General features: G+C 44.5%; 1 protein-coding gene across 1 annotated transcript in view; it reads right to left on the bottom strand.

The window, feature by feature from the left end:
* LOC141144857 (serpin B5-like) overlaps positions 1–17,889 on the bottom strand; it is an 86,604-nt gene that overhangs the window by 56,278 nt on the left and 12,437 nt on the right. Inside the window, exons 2-3 of the mRNA XM_073630938.1 lie at positions 6,866–7,036; positions 450–581 (exon numbers count right to left, since the gene is read on the bottom strand). Coding sequence (XP_073487039.1) covers positions 450–581; positions 6,866–7,033 — 300 coding nt within the window. The 5' untranslated portion in view covers positions 7,034–7,036. The remainder of the gene's footprint in view (positions 1–449; positions 582–6,865; positions 7,037–17,889) is intronic.

The following is a 17,889-nucleotide window of genomic DNA, read 5'->3' as shown; positions in this document are numbered from 1 at the left end:
GGGGCAAAGCTGCACTGACAAGGCTGCACTGGGGCAAAGCTGCACTGACAAGGCTGCACTGACACTGAAAAGGCTGCAATGACACTGAAAAGGCTGCAGATGAACACTGATGAGGCTGCATTGATGGGCATTTTAATGTAAGTTTCTTTTCCTTAAACTTCCCTCCTAAAAGTTTTTTTCCTTAAAATTCTCTCCTAAACTTGGGGTGCGTGTTATACGCCGGCGCGTGTTATACGCCGATAAATACGGTAATTGCATTTACATATTCTGTGTACTGTGGAAGACCAGGCATAGTGAATGCAGGGTCCCGGGTTTAGTAACACTTTATGGATAGCAGTGCAGTTGTGAGCTGCAGAAACTAAGCTTGGTCACATAGCAGTTCTGTTTTTAGTTTTCTATAAGCCTGATAAGACTTTTAGTGTGTACACAGAACACAAACGGATGCTTACCTTAGTGCATTTGTAACTACTGTCAATGTAAACCCTTTTTACAACTTTAAGGGGGGAACACATTTTGGAAATGTCTGACGTCAGTGTTTGAAATCCAAAATCATAATCATTGACCTTTTCAAAGTGAAGAACCTAGTATAAAAGAAGAAATTGTATTACTATGAAAAATACTTGAACATATTGAGGCTGATTCACTAAAGGCATATGGGCTGTTCACTTTGCAAGGGAAGTACCTTGCATTAGAGGTTAGTGTGTTTGCTGAAATTTTACTTTGCATAGAATACCCAGTCATATCATATAATAAAATTTAAAAAAAAAATTTTTTTGCTTGCACGTGATTGAATGATGGAAGTCAGCAGAGCTTCACCTCATTCATTAAACTCTGAGAATAATTCCCATACCACTTCCCTTGCAAAGCAAACAGTCTATTTGCCTTTAGTAAATCAACCCTGTTAGGTCAACCAAGAGCATGCACATTTTTGTTTTTTCTTATCAAAATGATCTTAATAATAGTTAATTTCCTATTTAATGTTATGTGCACTGTCACAAAATACTTAATTTTTTTTTTATCAACAGGTAAGACACTACAAACAGCAGTTACAACTATGGAGAAAGCTAGAGGCTATCCTAATTTGTTCTCCTTGTTATCATACAAATGTAGCATTGGTGAAGGAGAGCTTGTTATGCGTTTTAATATTTGAAAATACTTGGTTTATTCCCTTAAGAATAATACATTCCAGGCATGGCATATATTTACATATTTTTCCAGCCAGGACCGATGTAACTCTGTATATAGCATGCCTGGTCGATGCTCCTGGAAGCTGGAAATCACTGAAGTGGACACTGCTACTCTGGTGAACTCCACTTGATTCCCAGTACTGGGCTGAGTGGCCGTCCTGATGCATTGTGAACACAGGAGGTCGGCCACTTAGCATGTGTGCCATTCAGAGAATGCTTTGCATTTTCTATGAAAAGTGTTCTCTGATTGGACAAGGTGGAGAGGCAGCACGGTGACGTCACACTCTCCACCTTGTCCAATCAAAGAATGCTTTGCATTCATTCATAAAATACAAAGCTTTTCTGAATGGTGCCCGTGTAACACAGATGACCTCCTCTTTTCACAATGCGTCAGACCAGCCACTCAGCATGGGACCCAGAAGCCAGTGGAGATCACTAGAGTAGTGGTGTCCACTTCAGTGATTTGCAGCTTGCAGGGGCATCAGCCAGGTACTGTATATACATAGTTACAAGCTGGACCAATGTAGCTATGTAAAAATATACCATACCTGGTGAGAGCACAGCACAGCCCACACTTCCTTTCACTGTCACTACTCCTGTAGAATTCCTGCCTGTAAGTTTGAGAGGGAGTGGGGGTGGGGGAATTGTACAGGGAACACAATGGGGTGATGGTAACAATTGTTTGTGCTTGGGATGGGAGGTTTGTGTAGACGGGGGGATGGAGGGGTATTTGTGTTAGGAGGGGATGTTTGGCGGGAGAGGATTTGTGCTAGGAGAGGGGATCTGAGTGGGCGGATTTGTGCGAGGAGGAGGTGGGGGGATTTGTGTAGAGAGGGTTGGGGGATAAAAGGGGGCATAATGAGGGAGGATTTGGGAGGCAGAGGATTTGTGCTAGGAAGTGAATTTGGGGGGGGAGGGCGTTTTTGCTAGGAGGCGAATTGGATGGGAATTGGTACTAGGAGGGGTTGTGGGAAATTGGGCTAAGAGGGTACTGGGGGGTGGATTTGTGCTAGGAGTTGGGATATGGGGAGGAGAGAATTTGAGCTAGAAGGGAGATTTGGGGGGGTGGGAAGATGATTTGTGCTAGTAGGGGGGGGATGAGGGGGGGGAGGTTGTGTTGGAGGGGATGGAGGGATTTGGGCCAAGAGGGGGGATTTGGAGGTTTGTCCTAGAAGGGGGATTTGGGGGGAGAGAATTTGTACTGGGGGTTGTGTTAGGAGGGAGGATTTGGGGGAGAGAATATGCACTAGGAGGCGAAATATGGATGGAGGGGAGTATTTGTGCTGGTAAGTGTAATTTGGAGGTGGCTGTGCTAGGAGGAGCGATTTGGGGGGTTATGTTAAGAGGGTGGATGGAGGGGGGTTATGCTAGGAGGGGGGATTTGGGGGGGATTTGTGCTAGGATAGAAAATTTGAGAGGAAAGAATATGTGCACTAGGAGGGTTGATTTTTTTGGGTGGGGGGGATTTAAGCTAAGAAGTGGGATTTGGGGAAAAAGATTTGTACTGGGAGGTGGAATTGGACTGAGAGAAGGGGGAGTTTTGGCATTTTTGTTTGGGGAGAATTTTGGCACAGTGTGTAGCTGGCTGCTGTGTTGCAGTTCTGACCTGGGAAATTCCCAGTTTATAATGTCAGCTGCAGTATCCTGCTACACAAAACAAAGCAAAGGTGCCTCTAAGTGCAGAAATAAATACATTTTAATATCCCCAACGGGATTAAAAACACTTACAGGATAAAAGGGCAAAAAAAGCACATCATGAGAGTACGTGGAAGGATGCCTTCTGCAGCATTGGAAAGGGTCACAGCGGAAGAAAAATTCCCAGGCTGTAGGTGTGTAATCACAGCGGATCCAGTCACAGTCAGCAAAAGAGTGTCCAAGACTGACGTAATCCAAGGAAAGGAAGAGGAGACCCGGAAGTGATGTCAGCGTCGAGGGACAGCAAACCAGCCTAGACCGCAGCGCAGAGCGGATGAGGTCATAAGAAAGGGACGCGTTTCGGAACTCTCAATGGTTCCTTTATCAACCTATGACCATAGGAATAGCTGTACACAATTTATATTCTATGGGTTGGCCGTGGGTGGGAACAATAATGAAAAAAGAGGGAATAGGTAATATAAGAAAGTGTTCTTAGAGAGAGAAAATATGCATAGAAAAATATATGTATAAGAATATATTTAACACTTTATATTTAATTAATGCTAAAAAAATATTTTTAAAAAGGATGAACTAGTTTAAAATAGTTGTAAAATTTGGAAAGCACATATAAATGGAGAGAAAACCAACAGCAATCAACGAAATATGAATGTGTATGAGTTGGTTTGCTATGCAGGCTTGTAAATAGTGTATATTGTGTTCTGAATATAGGCGTGTAAGCCTGTGCATATACACACACATACACACATATATGCACATGCATACTGGAATTTTGCATATCATGAGTATGTGTGCACGCTAAGATAAATATAGTTGACGTATGACGTGACATATTTGCAGAATCAAAAAAATATATAAATCATGAAAAAGGTGGTAATAAACGGTCTGAGGTATATAAGATCTAAAGTATAGCACTGACTACAAAGTCCTCATTTAACCCTCCAGGAGCCCGAACATTTAATAAAAAAATCCAATACATTTCCCTATGACATAGTCTTCTGTAGCGCTCAGCTGGAGGAAGATCCCTAGGCACTGCCTCAATGACCCAAACTCTAAGGCCATCCGTGGATTTATCATGATATTGAAGGTAGTGTTTGGGGACACTAAAAAATCCAATACATTTCCCTATGACATAGTCTTCTGTAGCGCTCAGCTGGAGGAAAATCTCTAGGCATTGCCTCAATGACCCAAACTGTAAGGCCATCCATGGATTTATCATGATATTGAAGGTAGTGTTTGGGGACCTTTCAGCTGCCTTTGACACGGTTGACCACCCCCTCCTCCTCAAAAAACTTTACTCCCTCGGTCTCCGTGACTGTACTCTTCAGTGGCTCTCATCCTACCTATCCCAACGCACCTTCAGTGTCACTTACAATTCTACTTCCTCCACTCCTCTTCCCTTTTCCATCGGGGTCCCCCAAGGTTCTGTTCTTGGACCTCTTTTATTTTCTATCTACACCTCTTCCCTGGGTCAGCTGATAGCCTCTCACGGCTTTCAATATCATTTCTACGCTGACGACACACAAATCTATCTCTCCACTCCTCAACTCACCCCATCAGTCTCCTCGCCCATCACTAACTATCACTAACCGACATATCTGTATGGATGTCACACCACTTCCTCAAACTCAACTTGTCCAAAACCAAGCTTATAATATTTCCTCCCCCATGTGCCTCTTCCCCTGACTTGTCTGTCAAGAGCAATGGCACAACCATCCACCCCTCCCCACATGTCAGGGTGCTAGGTGTTATCCGGTTATCTCCTTTCGGCCCCACATCCAATCACTTTCCAAAGCTTGCCGCATCAACCTCCGCAACATCTCTAAACTATGTCCCTTTCTAACCAATGAAACCACAAAGCTCCTCATTCACTCCCTGGTTATCTCTCACCTCGACTACTGCAACTATCCCCCCATCAGTCCATCATGAATGCTGCTGCCAGACTCATCCACCTTACAAACTGCTCAGTGTCTGCTACCCCTCTCTGCCAATCCCCCAACGAATTAAATTAAAAATACTAACAATAAGTTACAAAGCCATCCACAACTCTGCGCCCAGTTACATCACTAGCCTAGTCTCAAAATACCAACCTAATCTCCGTCTCCGTTCCTCCCAAGACCTCCTGCTCTCTAGCTCCCTCATCACCTCCTCCCATATCTGCCTCCAGGACTTCTCCCGAGCCTCGCCCATACTCTGGAATTCCCTACCCCAATCTGTCAGACTGTCTCCAAATTTATCCACCTTTAGGCGATCCCTGAAAAACTTTCCTCTTCAGAGAAGCCTATCCTACCTCCATCTAACAACTGCACTGTTTTCTCCATTAGCTCATCCCCCACAGCTATTACCCTTTTGTATAACTTGACCCTCCCTCCTAGATTTTAAGCTCTAATGAGCAGGGCCCTCTGATTCCTCCTGTATTAAATTGTATTATAATTGTACTGTCTGCCCTCATGTTGTAAAGCGCTGCGTAAACTGTCGGCGCTATATAAATCCTGTATAATAATAATAATATCATGATAAATCCACGGATGGCCTTAGAGTTTGGGTCATTGAGGCAATGCCTAGGGATCTTCCTCCAGCTGAGCGCTACAGAAGACTATGTCATAGGGAAATGTATTGGATTTTTTTATTAAATGTTCTGGCTCCTGGAAGGTTAAATGAGGACTTTGAAGTCAGTGCTATACTTTAGATCTTATATACTGCAGACCGTTTATTACCACCTTTTTCATGATTTATATATTTTTTTGATTCTGCAAATATGTGACGTCATACGTCAACTATATTTATCTTAGCGTGCACACATACTCATGATATGCAAAATTCCAGTATGCATGTGCATATATGTGTGTATGTGTGTGTATATGCACAGGCTTACACGCCTATATTCAGAACACAATATACACTATTTACAAGCCTGCATAGCACACCAGCTCATACACATTCATATTTCGTTGATTGCTGTTGGTTTTCTCTCCATTTATATGTGCTTTCCAAATTTTACAACTATTTTAAACTAGTTCATCCTTTTTAAAAATATTTTTTTTAGCATTTATTTTATTATAAAGTGTTAAATATATTCTTATACATATATTTTTCTATGCATATTTTCTCTCTAAGAACGCTTTCTTATATTGCCTATTCCCTCTTTTTTCATTATTGTTCCCGCCCACGGCCAGCCCATAGAATATAAATTGTGTACAGCTATTCCTATGGTCATAGGTTGATAAAGGAACCATTGAGAGTTCGGAAATGCATCCCTTCTTATGACCTTATCCACTCTGCGCTGCGGTCCAGGCTGGCTTGCTCTCCCTCAGCGCTGACATCACTTCCGGATCTCCTCTTCCTTTCCTTGGATTATGTCAGTTCCACTGGCGTTCCAGTGTCTTGGACACTCTGCTGCTGCCTGTGACTGGATCCGCTGTGATTACACACCTACAGCCTGGGGATTTTTCTTCCGCTGTGACCCTTTCCAATGCTGCAGTACGCATCCTTCCACGTACTCTCATGATGTGCCGGTTTTGCCCTTTTATCTTGTAAGTGTTTTTAATCCCGTTGGGGATATTAAAATGTATTTACTTCTGCACTTAGAGGCGCCCTTTCTTTGTTCTGTGTTTTTTAAGAAACTGCTTCATTCTGTAAGCTGTAGCCATAAGTACGGAAGAAACCTCCATATTATTGCTATCACTGCCATTACTGGACTTTTTGTATAGAGACATTGTTTTATCTTGAAGTTCTGAGCACCCTAACCATTCTCCATTTTTACAGTATCCTGCTACACACTGTGCAGATAAAGGCTGTTTCTCTAAGGGAGTCCAATCTCAACCATGTACACTGTCCTACTGATTCCTATACACTGCCCTGCTGACCTCGCAGCCTCTGACTCCATTAATTATTTTACTGCAACCCCACATCAGACAGGCTAGATCTGGCTCTGCTTTGCAGCCTAGCTATCCAAGTCCTCATAGAAATGTATTGTAAATAAACAGGAAGGAATAAAAAGGAATAAACATGAAACTATCACCTACCTTTTCTATTTCAGTTGCTGTGTCTCCCTTGGCTCCTTTAAAAGCTAAAGCCAAAGTAGAAGAAACACAGATCGGAGAAAAGATGAAATTTTCTGTCTTGTTTTTTTCACAGAACATTTTTAGAATGTCAATGGCCAAAGATATGTTTGCCAGACGGAAACCCTCCATTATCTACAACATAAAACATAAAATGGAGTGGTATACATTACACACACACATATACATTTTTGCACTGTATATATCCAAAGATATATATATTTTATAGGTTATATAAAATATGTTAGAAAAATGTAGAATAAAATGGATGTAACTGGAAAAAGTAAGCACAAAATGAAAAAGAAAAAAAAAAAAACACAGCAAAGTATACAAACAAAAATGTAATGTCAGATAAGGAGAAAAATATTTGTTAACTTTCCAAGCTCTCATGCTTACTCCCTGTTTTAGCTATTTATTTCCTGGGACACTTTATGAACAGCAAGCAAAACTAGTTTGGCTTCTGTCTGTATTTGCTAAGCTATTTATTTATTCTTTGACAATTCTGTCATCATGTTGATCCAGCGTCTATAATCTTGTTTCAAAGACTCCTATATTTGCTAAGACTTAGCAATACGTGGCAGGAAATCCCACGGGGTTCCCTACGTTAATACATTTCAAGAAATGTTAGATTATTTGCAAACATTGAATTATCTAGTCTGGCTGGTAATAGTCAGATTGGAAAACCTATGGGAAATAGTTTTCTGCAGATCGTTTGTAGTATTCCCTTGAAATAAGCAATACGTTATAGGTGTCTGCTTCACACATTAACATGCATATTTGAAATAATCATGCATGTTTATACCACAGTCAACAGATTGATCCTTTTGGTGGCTTTCGATCTCCCAACCTCTATGTCATGTCTAAGGATAGTATTGGGTTGGCTACAGACTATTTGACTAGACTGATATTTTTGCATTGAGGTAACCTGCCTTGCCATTAGGGATGAGCTTCGAGTTCGAGTCGAACTCATGTTCGACTCGAACATTAGCTGTTCGCAAGTTCGCCGAACAGCGAACAATTTGGGGTGTTCGCGGCAAATTCGAATGCCGCGGAACACCCTTTAAAAGTCTATGGGAGAAATCAAAAGTGCTAATTTTAAAGGCTAATATGCAAGTTATTGTCATAAAAAGTGTTTGGGGACCCAGGTCCTGCCCCAGGGGACATGGATCAATGCAAAAAAAAGTTTTAAAAACGGCCGTTTTTTCAGGAGCAGTGATTTTAATAATGCTTAAAGTCAAACAATAAAAGTGTAATATCCCTTTAAATTTCGTACCTGGGGGGGTGTCTATAGTATGCCTGTAAAGGGGCGCATGTTTCCTGTGTTTAGAACAGTCTGACAGCAAAATGACATTTTGAAGGAAAAAACTAATTTAAAACTACCCGCGGCTATTGCATTGCCGACAATACACATAGAAGTTCATTGATAAAAACGGCATGGGAATTCCCCAAAGGGGAACCCCGAACCAAAATTGAAAAAAAAAAAAAATGACGTGGGAGTCCCCCTAAATTCCATACCAGGCCCTTCAGGTCTGGTATGGATATTAAGGGGAACCCCGGCCAAAATTTAAAAAAAAAAATGACGTGGGGTTCCCCCTAAATTCCATACCAGACCCTTCAGGTCTGGTATGGATTTTAAGGGGAACCCCGTGCCAAAAAAAAAAAAAAAACGGCGTGGGGTCCCCCCAAAAATCCATACCAGACCCTTATCCGAGCACGCAACCTGGCAGGCCGCAGGAAAAGAGGGGGGGACGAGAGTGCGGCCCCCCCCCTCCTGAACCGTACCAGGCCACATGCCCTCAACATTGGGAGGGTGCTTTGGGGTAGCCCCCAAAACACCTTGTCCCCATGTTGATGAGGACAAGGGCCTCATCCCCACAACCCTGGCCAGTGGTTGTGGGGGTCTGCGGGCGGGGGGCTTATCGGAATCTGGAAGCCCCCTTTAACAAGGGGACCCCCAGATCCCGGCCCCCCCCCTGTGTGAAATGGTAAGGGGGTACAAAAGTACTCCTACCATTTCACTAAAAAACTGTCAAAAATGTTAAAAATGACAAGAGACAGTTTTTGACAATTCCTTTATTTAAATACTTCTTCTTTCTTCTATCTTCCTTCATCTTCTGGTTCTTCTGGTTCTTCTGGTTCTTCCTCCGGCGTTCTCGTCCAGCATCTCCTCCGCGGCGTCTTCTATCTTCTTCTCCTCGGGCCGCTCCGCACCCATGGCATGGGGGGAGGCTCCCGCTCTTCTCTTCTTCTTCATCTTCTTCTCTTCTTCTTTTCTTCTCTTCTTCATTTTCTTCTCCGGGCCGCTCCTCACACATGCTAGCATGGCGGGAGGCTCCCGCTGTGTGACGGCGCTCCTCGTCTGACAGTTCTTAAATAACGGGGGCGGGGCCACCCGGTGACCCCGCCCCCCTCTGACGCACGGTGACTTGACGGGACTTCCCTGTGACGTCACGGGGAATGCCACAGGGAAGTCCCGTCATGTCCAGTGCGTCAGAGGGGGGGGTCACCGGGTGGCCCCGCCCCCCCGTTATTTAAGAACTGTCAGACGAGGAGCGCCGTCACACAGCGGGAGCCTCCCTTCATGCCAGCATGGATGCGGAGCGGCCCGGAGAAGAAAATGAAGAAGAGAAGAAGAGAAGAAGAGAAGAAGATGAAGGAGAAGAGGAGAGCGGGAGCCTCCCCCCATGCCATGGGTGCTGAGCGGCCCGAGGAGAAGAAGATAGAAGACGCCGCGGAGGAGATGCTGGACGAGAACGCCGGAGGAAGAACCAGAAGAGCCAGAAGAACCAGAAGAACCAGAAGATGAAGGAAGATAGAAGAAAGAAGAAGTATTTAAATAAAGGAATTGTCAAAAACTGTCTCTTGTCATTTTTAACATTTTTGACAGTTTTTTAGTAAAATGGTAGGGGTACTTTTGTACCCCCTTACCATTTCACACAGGGGGGGGCGGGATCTGGGGGTCCCCTTGTTAAAGGGGGCTTCCAGATTCCGATAAGCCCCCCGCCCGCAGACCCCCACAACCACCGGCCAGGGTTGTGGGGATGAGGCCCTTGTCCTCATCAACATGGGGACAAGGTGTTTTGGGGGCTACCCCAAAGCACCCTCCCAATGTTGAGGGCATGTGGCCTGGTACGGTTCAGGAGGGGGGGGGCCGCACCCTCGTCCCCCCCTCTTTTCCTGCGGCCTGCCAGGTTGCGTGCTCGGATAAGGGTCTGGTATGGATTTTTGGGGGGACCCCACGCCGTTTTTTTTTTTTTTTTTTTTTGGCGCGGGGTTCCCCTTAAAATCCATACCAGACCTGAAGGGTCTGGTATGGAATTTAGGGGGAACCCCACGTCATTTTTTTTTTTTAATTTTGGCCGGGGTTCCCCTTAATATCCATACCAGACCTGAAGGGCCTGGTATGGAATTTAGGGGGACTCCCACGTCATTTTTTTTTTTTTAAGTTTGGTTCGGGGTTCCCCTTTGGGGAATTCCCATGCCGTTTTTATCAATGAACTTCTATGTGTATTGTCGGCAATGCAATAGCCGCGGGTAGTTTTAAATGAGTTTTTTCCTTCAAAATGTCATTTTGCTGTCAGACTGTTCTAAACACAGGAAACATGCGCCCCTTTACAGGCATACTATAGACACCCCCCAGGTACGAAATTTAAAGGAATATTACACTTTTATTGTTTGACTTTAAGCATTATTAAAATCACTGCTCCTGAAAAAACGGCCGTTTTTAAAACTTTTTTTTGCATTGATCCATGTCCCCTGGGGCAGGACCCGGGTCCCCAAACACTTTTTATGACAATAAATTGCATATTAGCCTTTAAAATGAGCACTTTTGATTATTCATGTTCGTGTCCCATAGACTTTAACGGTGTTCGCGTGTTCCAGCGAACTTTTTTCCTGTTCGCATGTTCTGGTGCGAACCGAACAGGGGGGTGTTCGGCTCATCCCTACTTGCCATGATCCATGGCAAAGCACAACTCTTGGTGCACCCTTAACACACCAAAACAATCCTGCATTTTAGAGCATCACAGCGCACAGTTATAAAACATCTGTACGTTATGGTGTGTTGGAAATAAAAAAAAGTGCACATGTGCTAAAAAAATCTACTGCAGCAGCCCATGTAAAACGCAAAGACATATATTTGGACCCATTTATTGAGCAGGGATGAGCTCTGGGGTGGGTACATGATGAGACCAGGGGACCAGAGAGGAAGTCTTGGTGCTATGCTGTCAGCTGTGTCTATTAGGCCCTGTTCACACTGGTGCGATTTTGCTGTGCAAAAATGCTGCTTTCCAGCATGACAAAAGCCCAAGAAAAATAGTTCTTTTTAAATTCTATGTTCACATCTCTGCACTGTGTGCAGCAATTTAAAGTTCTGCTTGCTGCATCTTTGGTGCACCTGTTTCAAAATAGCACCAAAAACACACCTTCAATTACAGTAAATAAAAAGGCACCAAAGATGCACCATACTTTTTTTTTTAAGTGCATTTGTGAGTCACGTGTCAATTTTTTGCCAGGTGACCAGTGAGGAAAAGGCATGCAAAATGCAATTTAAATTGCATTACCATAAAATTGAAGGCAACATATTAAAAATGCACTACAAACGCAATATGCATTTTCAAAAAATGTTACAATGCATTTTACAATGCACCAGTGTGAACGGGCCCTTAACCATAACACATTAACATGTGTACGTTAACACATCACAAAGGCTGAGTCCCATCTACTCATTCGGTGTAGCTGAACATTCCTGTTCCTATAAATGGAGAGAAGTAGAGGAGAAGAGAGCCAGGTCCACATATCTCTCATCTGTAGGTAGCTAGTTTTAGACAAGCTGTACATCAGGGCCACATTTTGCAAAGCAAATTAAACAATGGGGGTTATTTACGAAAGGCAAATCCACTTTGCACTACAAGTGCAAAGTGCACTTGAAATTGCACTGAAAGTGCACTTGGAAGTGCAGTCGCTGTAGATCCGAGGGGGACATGCAAGGAGAATAAAAAACAGCATTTTAGCTTGCACATGATTGGATGATAAAATCAGCAGAGCTTCCCCTCATTTCAGATCTACCCCTCAGATTTACAGCGACTGCACTTCCAAGTGCACTTTGCACTTGTAGTTTGCACTTGTAGTGCAAAGTAGATTTGCCTTTCGTAAATAACTCCCAATGTGTCAACTGGCAATTAAAAATATAGTATTATCACAATATACCTATGCACTATAAAAAATAACTACATTCAGATAATCTCTGTATACAGAGTTAATTTGTTATGCTTTTGATACCTCAATAAAAGCGCTTTTACTTAAAAAAAATAACTACATTACAGTATTTATTCTGCCTGTCTATCTACAATATCTATCATGCCTCCCAATAATCCTGGATGCCTCCAGACTGTCCTAGAATTTTAACAGAGTCCCAGTGTCCCATGGATCCAAGCTGTGCCCCCAAAAGCCAGAACACTGCTGGTGTCATCTCCCTGCTCCGTCTCTCTAGAGCAGGAATCAGTACCCCCTCAACCACAATCTACATGTTGAATGCAGGCAGGTGATGGGTATAGCGATGTAGAGAAGCAACTCCTCTCTCATCTATCCTAGGCACTTGTATGTGACATCACATGGGATGGGTGAAAGAGGGTGCCAAAACAGATAGCAATGTCTCACCTACACTCTGCACTACAGAATACTGACTGCTGTACTGGCCCCCTGCATGCTACCCTGCTGACCTCCTGTCTGCTGACCCCTGTACTCTGCCCTGCTTTCTCCTGTACTCTGCTCTACTGACCCCTGTACTCAGTTCTGCTGACCCCCTGTACTGTGCCCTGCTGACCCCCTGTACTCTTACCTTCTGTACTCTGCCCTGCTTTCTCCTGTACTCTGCTCTACTGACCCCTGTACTCAGTTCTGCTGACCCCCTGTACTGTGCCCTGCTGACCCCCTGTACTCTTACCTTCTGTACTCTGCCCTGCTGACCCCCTGTACTCTGACCTTCTGTACTCTGCCCTGCTTTCTCCTGTACTCTGCTCTACTGACTCCTGTACTCAGTTCTGCTGACCCCCTGTACTGTGCCCTGCTGACCCCCTGTACTCTGACCTTCTGTACTCTGCCCTGCTGACCCCTGTACTCTGACCTTCTGTACTCTGCCCTGCTGAACCCCTGTACTCTGACCTTCTGACCTCCTGTACTCTGCCCTGCTGAGCTCCTATACTCTGCCCTGCTGATCCTTGTACTCTGCGCTGCTGACCTCTGTACTCTGTTCTGCTGATCCTTGTACTCTGCTTTGCTGACCTTTGTACTCTGTTCTGCTGACCCCTGTACTCTGACCTTCTGACCACCTCTACTCTGACCTTCTGACCACCTGTACTCTGCCCTGCTGACCTCCTGTACTCTGCCCTGCTGACCTCCTGTACTCTGCCCTGCTAATCCTTGCACTCTGTGCTGCTGACCTCTGTACTCTGCCCTGCTGATCCTTGTACTCTGCCCTATAAACTAATGACCTCTGTACACTGCCTATAAATTACTGACCCCTGTATACTGCGCCACAAACTGCTGACCCCTGTACACTGCCCTACATACTAATGACACCTGTGCACTGCCCTACATACTAATGACACCTGTGCACTGCCCTTCTTACTCAACCCAGCCAGTTGGGCCAAATGGCCAGATCTGAAAATAGTTGAGCAAATCAGCCTGCACTCCACACGCAGCATCTTTTTACCTTTTCATGTTGTCTCCCTTTGCCAATTTCCAAAGTTGGGAGAAATGATCTATCCTCCCACACATATACAAGAACTATTCACACATTTTTCTGTGTCTATGACTCTGACACACCCATGTGAGTAACAAAATGTTCCCTGCAGACACAATGAAAACAAACTGCCTGTCTGCTTTGCAGCACCAACTACCATGTAAAAATTGTATTACCATACACCATTTCTTGGTTTCTATCTATAATTATCACTTGCTGACCAGGCCTTTTTCTGAAATTTGTTGTTCACAAGTAAAATACAGTATTTTTTGCTAGAGAATTACTTAGAACAACCAAACATTATATATATATATATATATATATATATATGTATATATATATATATATATATATATACACATATTTATTTATATTTATTTTAGCAGAGAATGGCGTTGTTGCAATTTTTTTTTTTAAATGGTGTTGTTGCAATTTTGTATGTCACACGGTTTTTGCACAGCAGTTTTTCAAATGCAATTTTTTGAAAGAAATACACTTTCATTTATTAAAAAAAAAACACATAATATATACCCCATTTTTTGTAATATATAAAGATGTTATGCCGAGTAAATAGATACCTAACATGTCATGCTTTAAAATTCGTTTGTGGAATGGCTTTAAACTACGATACTTAGAACATGTTTATATTCTCAGACGAGGGTCAGACGCTCCTGGGAGGGAGTTTACCTGTCTAATATAGCCCCTCATGGAGAGATGTTGCTTGGGATCGTTAGCTAGCGCTGTCTAATTATGTTTACATGTTCTGACGGCCCGTGTCATACGCGTTCACTGCCTCCATGCGCCTTTTCTTCCCCACTGACTCAGTTTTCCCCCCCTTTCCCTCTTTTCACTCTTCTACCCCCTTCACTTTTCTTTCTTCTCTCCTTCTTTCTTACTAACATTTCTTTTCTTGCCTTCCCTTCTACATTTCTCCTTATCTTTTCCTTTTCCTCTCCTTTTGAATCATCTAACCTTGACTCTTTTTGAAAGGAAAACGGAAAATAGGGGGGGTTGGCCCTATTTGATTATATGACGTTACAGTATAAGGCTTCTTTATTATGCATTAATAATTAATAATTAACATGTTGGTAATACTATTACCTTAATTCCAAAATATTGCACGGTTGGAGGCTGCAACCTCAATATTTCCCATATTTGTATGCCTATGTTATTCTGTTGGAGCTTTACCCTCTCTTGAACTTGAATAAAGCTCTATTTGAAAAAAAACTACGGTACTTAAAAATTTCCACAGGTGGCGCTTTAAAAATTTCTATGGGCTATCAGTTTAGAGTTACAGAGGAGGTTTACTGCTAGAATCATTTCTCTTCCTCTAATGTTCGCAGTGATACCTCACATGTGTGGTGCCAACACCATTTACATATGTGGGAGTGACCTACATATGCGCTCATCACTTTGTGCGAGCACGCGATGACGGGGGCACTTTAAAAAACGTTTTTTTAATTTATTTTATTATTTTTTAAATTTTTATACTGTTCCTTTACAATTTTTTTAAATCACACTAAAAGGAGCCAAACATCCCTTGCGATAACAATACAGCATGACAGGTCCTCTTTATGAAGAGATCTGGTGTCTAAAAGAACAACATTTTTAATGTTTTTTGATCTTTTGCTTTTAAAAAAATGGCCTTGTTTACACGGGACCAGAACTGGAAATGATGTCCTGATTTCGCTGTGATCCTCCTAGGCCATAGGGATGAGCGGAGGCCATCTTTCCTCACCAGATCGGTTCCTGGAGCTACCGATCGAACGGGTAAACCCGGGAAAGACCAAAAAGCGGTGAGGGGTGGGTGATCAATCCCCCCCCCCTCCCGGAGCTTCCAAAAGTGAATGCGCCACTCAGACCACTTTTATCAGAAAGACCAGCACCTGGGGGAAAAAATGATACTGGGTTATGGTACCTAGCTGCAGCCATAACTCAGAAGATACAGTCAATCCACTTGTTGGTAATACTTTTTCCAGATTGGATGAGCAAGATCACCGCATGGATCAGTTTGCCATATCGTTACAAACGCTCACACGGGTCACCTGGAGTCTCCCACTGTGGCTGCTCAGGTACAACCTGAGTTGCAAGCTATCCCTGCTGCTGCGCCATTCTCTGTGCAGGCACCCGCCTCGATTATTACCTTTATAAGAGGTATGTCTGGTTCCCCTCTGCTTCCCCAGCAATGACCCCGCCCCTTATGACGTCACAGTCCCATCATGCCCCGGGTGGTGATGTCATATGGGGCGGGGTCACCTGGTGACATCACCCGGTGACCATGCCCCATGCCTATATAAGTCGTTGCGCACCGCGCACACGGCATTACAGCGGGAGAGAGAGTCGTGTCAACATCGGAAGAGGAGGGAAGAAGATGACGGAGAAGACCGGGCCAATGCTAGCAAAAGAGTGGCGAAAGAGCAGAAGATAGCGGAGGAGCCCGGTAGAAGAACCGGAGAGTGGGACAAGAACCGAAGACTGGGAGAAGAGGCCGGAGAGCGGGAGGAGAGGCCGGAGAGAGCGGAGGAGTCGGAAGAGACCCCCGAAGTCGCAAGAGACCCCCGGAGCTGCCTAATAAATTACTTTAAAAACCTGTCTAGTGTGTTTTTATTGACACTTTTTCCCCCAAGTGAATGGGTAGGGGTACGATGTACCCTCATACTTATTCACATAGGGTGGGGGGCCGGGATCTGGGGGCCCCCTTATTAAAGGGGGCTCCCGGATTCCGATAAGCCCCCACCTGCAGATCCCGACAACCAACGGCCAGGGTTGTCGGGAAGAGGCCCTTGTCCTCATCAACATGGGGACAAGATGCTTTGGGGTGGGGGGCCACAGGGCGCCCCTCTGCCCCAAAGCACCCACCCCCCCATGTCGAGGGCATGCGGCCTGGTACAGTTCAGATGGGGGGGCTTTCGCTCAACCCCATCCCCTTTCCTGACCTGCCGGGCTGCGTGCTCAGATAAGGGTCTGGTATGGATTTTGGGGGGACCCCCACAACGTTTTTTTCAGCGTAGGGGCTTCCCCTTAGAATCCATGCCAGACCTAAGAGCCTAGTATGCTCTTGAAGGGGAATTCTTTCTCGCGCTGGCTGCAATGGGAAAATGTGTTTTTCCTATTGCAGCCAGCGCGAGATGTACAGTACCCTGTCGCCGAGAACCAGCGCAATGGGATCGCGCTGGAAACACATTCTCGCGGGCAGGTACTGTACAGGCTCTAATAGACTCTGGGGCTGCAGGCCTGTTCATTGATGCTGCCTTTGTATTGCAGCACTTGATTTCACTGCAGCTGCGTGACACTCCACTTGCCATTGAGGCTCTTGACGGGAGACCTTTACAGCCTGCCCATGTGACTCATGAAACAGTTCCGTTGTCCATGGCCGTAGGGGCTCTTCACCATGAGATAATCCAATTCCAAGTTATTTCCTCACCTAGGTTTCTGCTGGTTATTGGTTATCCTTGGTTACAGAAGCATAACCCCTCTTTTGATTGACTCCATGCTGAGGTTCTCTCCTGGTCACCACAATGCAGTGAGACATGCTTCCAGAAGGTAGCCAAGGTCCTGTGCATATCTTCACTCTTCTCCCTGCCGGAGGAGTACCGCGATTTTATCGATGTCTTCGACAAAGGTCAAGCCGGTAGTTTGCCTCCACACCGGCCTTATTGCGCAATTGACTTTCAACCTGGTGCCATAACCCCTCGTGGCCGGGTTTACCCTTTGTCAGTCTTGGAGGATAAGGCCGTGGAGGAGTATGTTGCAGACGCACTTTCTCGAGTTTTCATCCGCAAATCCTCGTCTCCTACTGGTGCTGGTTTCTTCTTTGTGAAGAAGAAGATCGGTGAACTGAGACCTTGTATTGATTATAGGGGTCTCAATCGTTTCACAATTAAGAATGCCTACCCAGTTCCGTTAATCACAGAGTTATGTGACCGCCTCAAGGGAGCAACGGTTTTCACGAAGCTTGATTTGAGAGGGGCATACAATCTTGTGCGGATTAAGGAGGGCGACGAGTGGAAAACTGCGTTTAATACCAGAACAGGCCATTATGAGTACCCCGTAATGCCTTTTGGCCTTTGTAATGCCCCCGCAGTTTTCCAGGAATTTATTAACAATGTCCTCCGAGATTTGTTGCAGTTATGTGTAGTGGTTTATCTCGATGATATCCTCATATTTTCCAAGTCCCAGGAGAGCTACCACACAGATGCCTGTTGTGTGCTTCAGAAACTAAGAGAAAACAATCTCTATTGTAAAC

The sequence above is a fragment of the Aquarana catesbeiana genome, linkage group LG05, assembly GCF_042186555.1.
Source record: "Aquarana catesbeiana isolate 2022-GZ linkage group LG05, ASM4218655v1, whole genome shotgun sequence".
Lineage (NCBI taxonomy): Eukaryota > Metazoa > Chordata > Amphibia > Anura > Ranidae > Aquarana > Aquarana catesbeiana.
Note: the sequence above shows the minus strand (reverse complement) of the source record. Positions and strands in the feature narration are given on the sequence as shown.